General features: G+C 66.5%; 1 protein-coding gene across 1 annotated transcript in view; it reads left to right on the forward strand.

Annotated features, from left to right (window-relative positions):
* Positions 1 to 1,845, forward strand: part of LOC110288866 (dehydrogenase/reductase SDR family member on chromosome X homolog) — a gene marked incomplete at its 5' end in the record, with an annotated part of 5,129 nt that overhangs the window by 2,314 nt on the left and 970 nt on the right. The window contains 3 exons of the mRNA XM_021155107.2: positions 8 to 180; positions 1,100 to 1,307; positions 1,683 to 1,840. Of these exons, the coding sequence (XP_021010766.2) occupies positions 8 to 180; positions 1,100 to 1,307; positions 1,683 to 1,840 (539 nt within the window). The remainder of the gene's footprint in view (positions 1 to 7; positions 181 to 1,099; positions 1,308 to 1,682; positions 1,841 to 1,845) is intronic.

The raw sequence follows: 1,845 nt of genomic DNA on the forward strand, positions 1-1,845 counted from the left end.
GACCGAGGACGGCTTCGAGCGCCACCTGGGCGTGAACTTCCTGGGCCACTTCCTGCTGACGCTGCTGCTCCTCCCCGCCCTGCGCGCGTCCGGGGCCGAGGGGCAGGGCTCGCGCGTCGTCACCGTGGGGTCGGCCACGCACTACGTGGGCGCCGTGGACATGGCCGACCTTCACGGGCGGTGAGTGTGTGGGGCCCGGAGTGGGCGGGGTCTCGGTGGGGGGAGGACAGGAAGTGACCCGGGAGGACAGGAAGTGACCGTGGAGTGGGACAGGAAGTGACCCGGGAGGACAGGAAGTGACTCTGCTGGACAGGAAGTGACCGTGGGGGGACAGGAAGTGACCGTGGGGGGACAGGAAGTGACCATGGAGTGGGATAGGAAGTGACCCGGGAGGACAGGAAGTGACTCTGCTGGACAGGAAATGACCATGGAGGGGGACAGGAAGTGACCATGGAGTGGGACAGGAAGTGACCCGGGAGGATAGGAAGTGACTGCTGGACAGGAAGTGACCGTGGGGGGACAGGAAGTGACTCCGCTGGACAGGAAGTGATCGTGGGGGGACAGGAAGTGACCATTGGGTGGGACAGGAAGTGACTGTTGGGTTACAGGAAGTGACTCTGCTGGACAGGAAATGACTCTGGGGGTGGACAGGAAGTGACCGTGGGGGGACAGGAAATGACTCTGGGGGTGGACAGGAAGTGACCGTGGGGGGACATGAAGTGACCATGGATGGGACAGGAAGTGAACCAGGAGGACAGGAAGTGACCGTGGGGGGACAGGAAATGACCCTGGGGGGTGGACAGGAAGTGACCGTGGGGGGACAGGAAGTGACCATGGATGGGACAGGAAGTGAACCAGGAGGACAGGAAGTGACTCTGCTGGACAGGAATTGACCCTGGGGGTGGACAGGAAGTGATTGTGGGGGGACAGGAAGTGACCATGGAGTGGGACAGGAAGTGACCCGGGAGGACAGGAAGTGACCGTGGGGGGACAGGAAGTGACCCTGGGGGTGGACAGGAAGTGACCGTGGGGGGGACAGGAAGTGTGACCCCGCCTTCCCGTAACCCCCCCCTCCCATCCCCACACCCTGACCCCGCAGCCACGCCTACTCCCCGTACGCGGCCTACGCGCAGAGCAAGCTTGCCCTCGCCCTGTTCGCCCTGCACCTGCAGCGCGTCCTGGACGCCCGCGGCGACCCCGTGACCTCCAACATGGCCGACCCTGGCGTGGTCGACACCGAGCTGTACCGGCACGCGGGGTGGGTCTTGCGCACGGTGAAGCGGGCCCTCGGGCGGCTCGTGTTCAAGGTGAGCACGGGCGCGACCCCCGACCCCGTGTGACCTCACGTGACCCCTTCCGACCCCGTGTGACCCATGTGACCCCCCTCCTGACCATGTGTGACCTCCATTGACCCCTGCTTACCCCTTGGAGACCCCTTGACCTCTGAGGACCCCATGTGACCCTCAGTGACCCCACCTGACCCTGCGTGACCCCGGTTGACCCCATGGAGCCCAGTGTGACCCATGACCTCTGACGACCCCATGTGACCCTCAGTGACCCTGAGACCCATGACCCCCGCGCGCGATCCCACCCGACGCCTACTTGACCCCCACCGCCTCAAGCGACCCCGCGACCTCTGATGACCCCCACGTGACCCCTCCCGCCCCCCCACCCCCCCGCAGAGCCCGGAGGAGGGCGCGTGGACGCTGGTGTACGCGGCGGCCGCGCCGGAGCTGGAAGGGGTCGGAGGTCGCTACCTGCGCGACGAGGCGGAGGCGGAGCCGCTGGGGGCCGCGCGGGACCGGGAGCTGCAGCGGCGTCTGTGGGCCGAGGGCCTCAGGCTGA

The sequence above is a fragment of the Mus caroli genome, unplaced genomic scaffold (genome assembly GCF_900094665.2).
Source record: "Mus caroli unplaced genomic scaffold, CAROLI_EIJ_v1.1 scaffold_23155_1, whole genome shotgun sequence".
In the NCBI taxonomy this organism is placed as follows: Eukaryota; Metazoa; Chordata; class Mammalia; order Rodentia; family Muridae; genus Mus; species Mus caroli.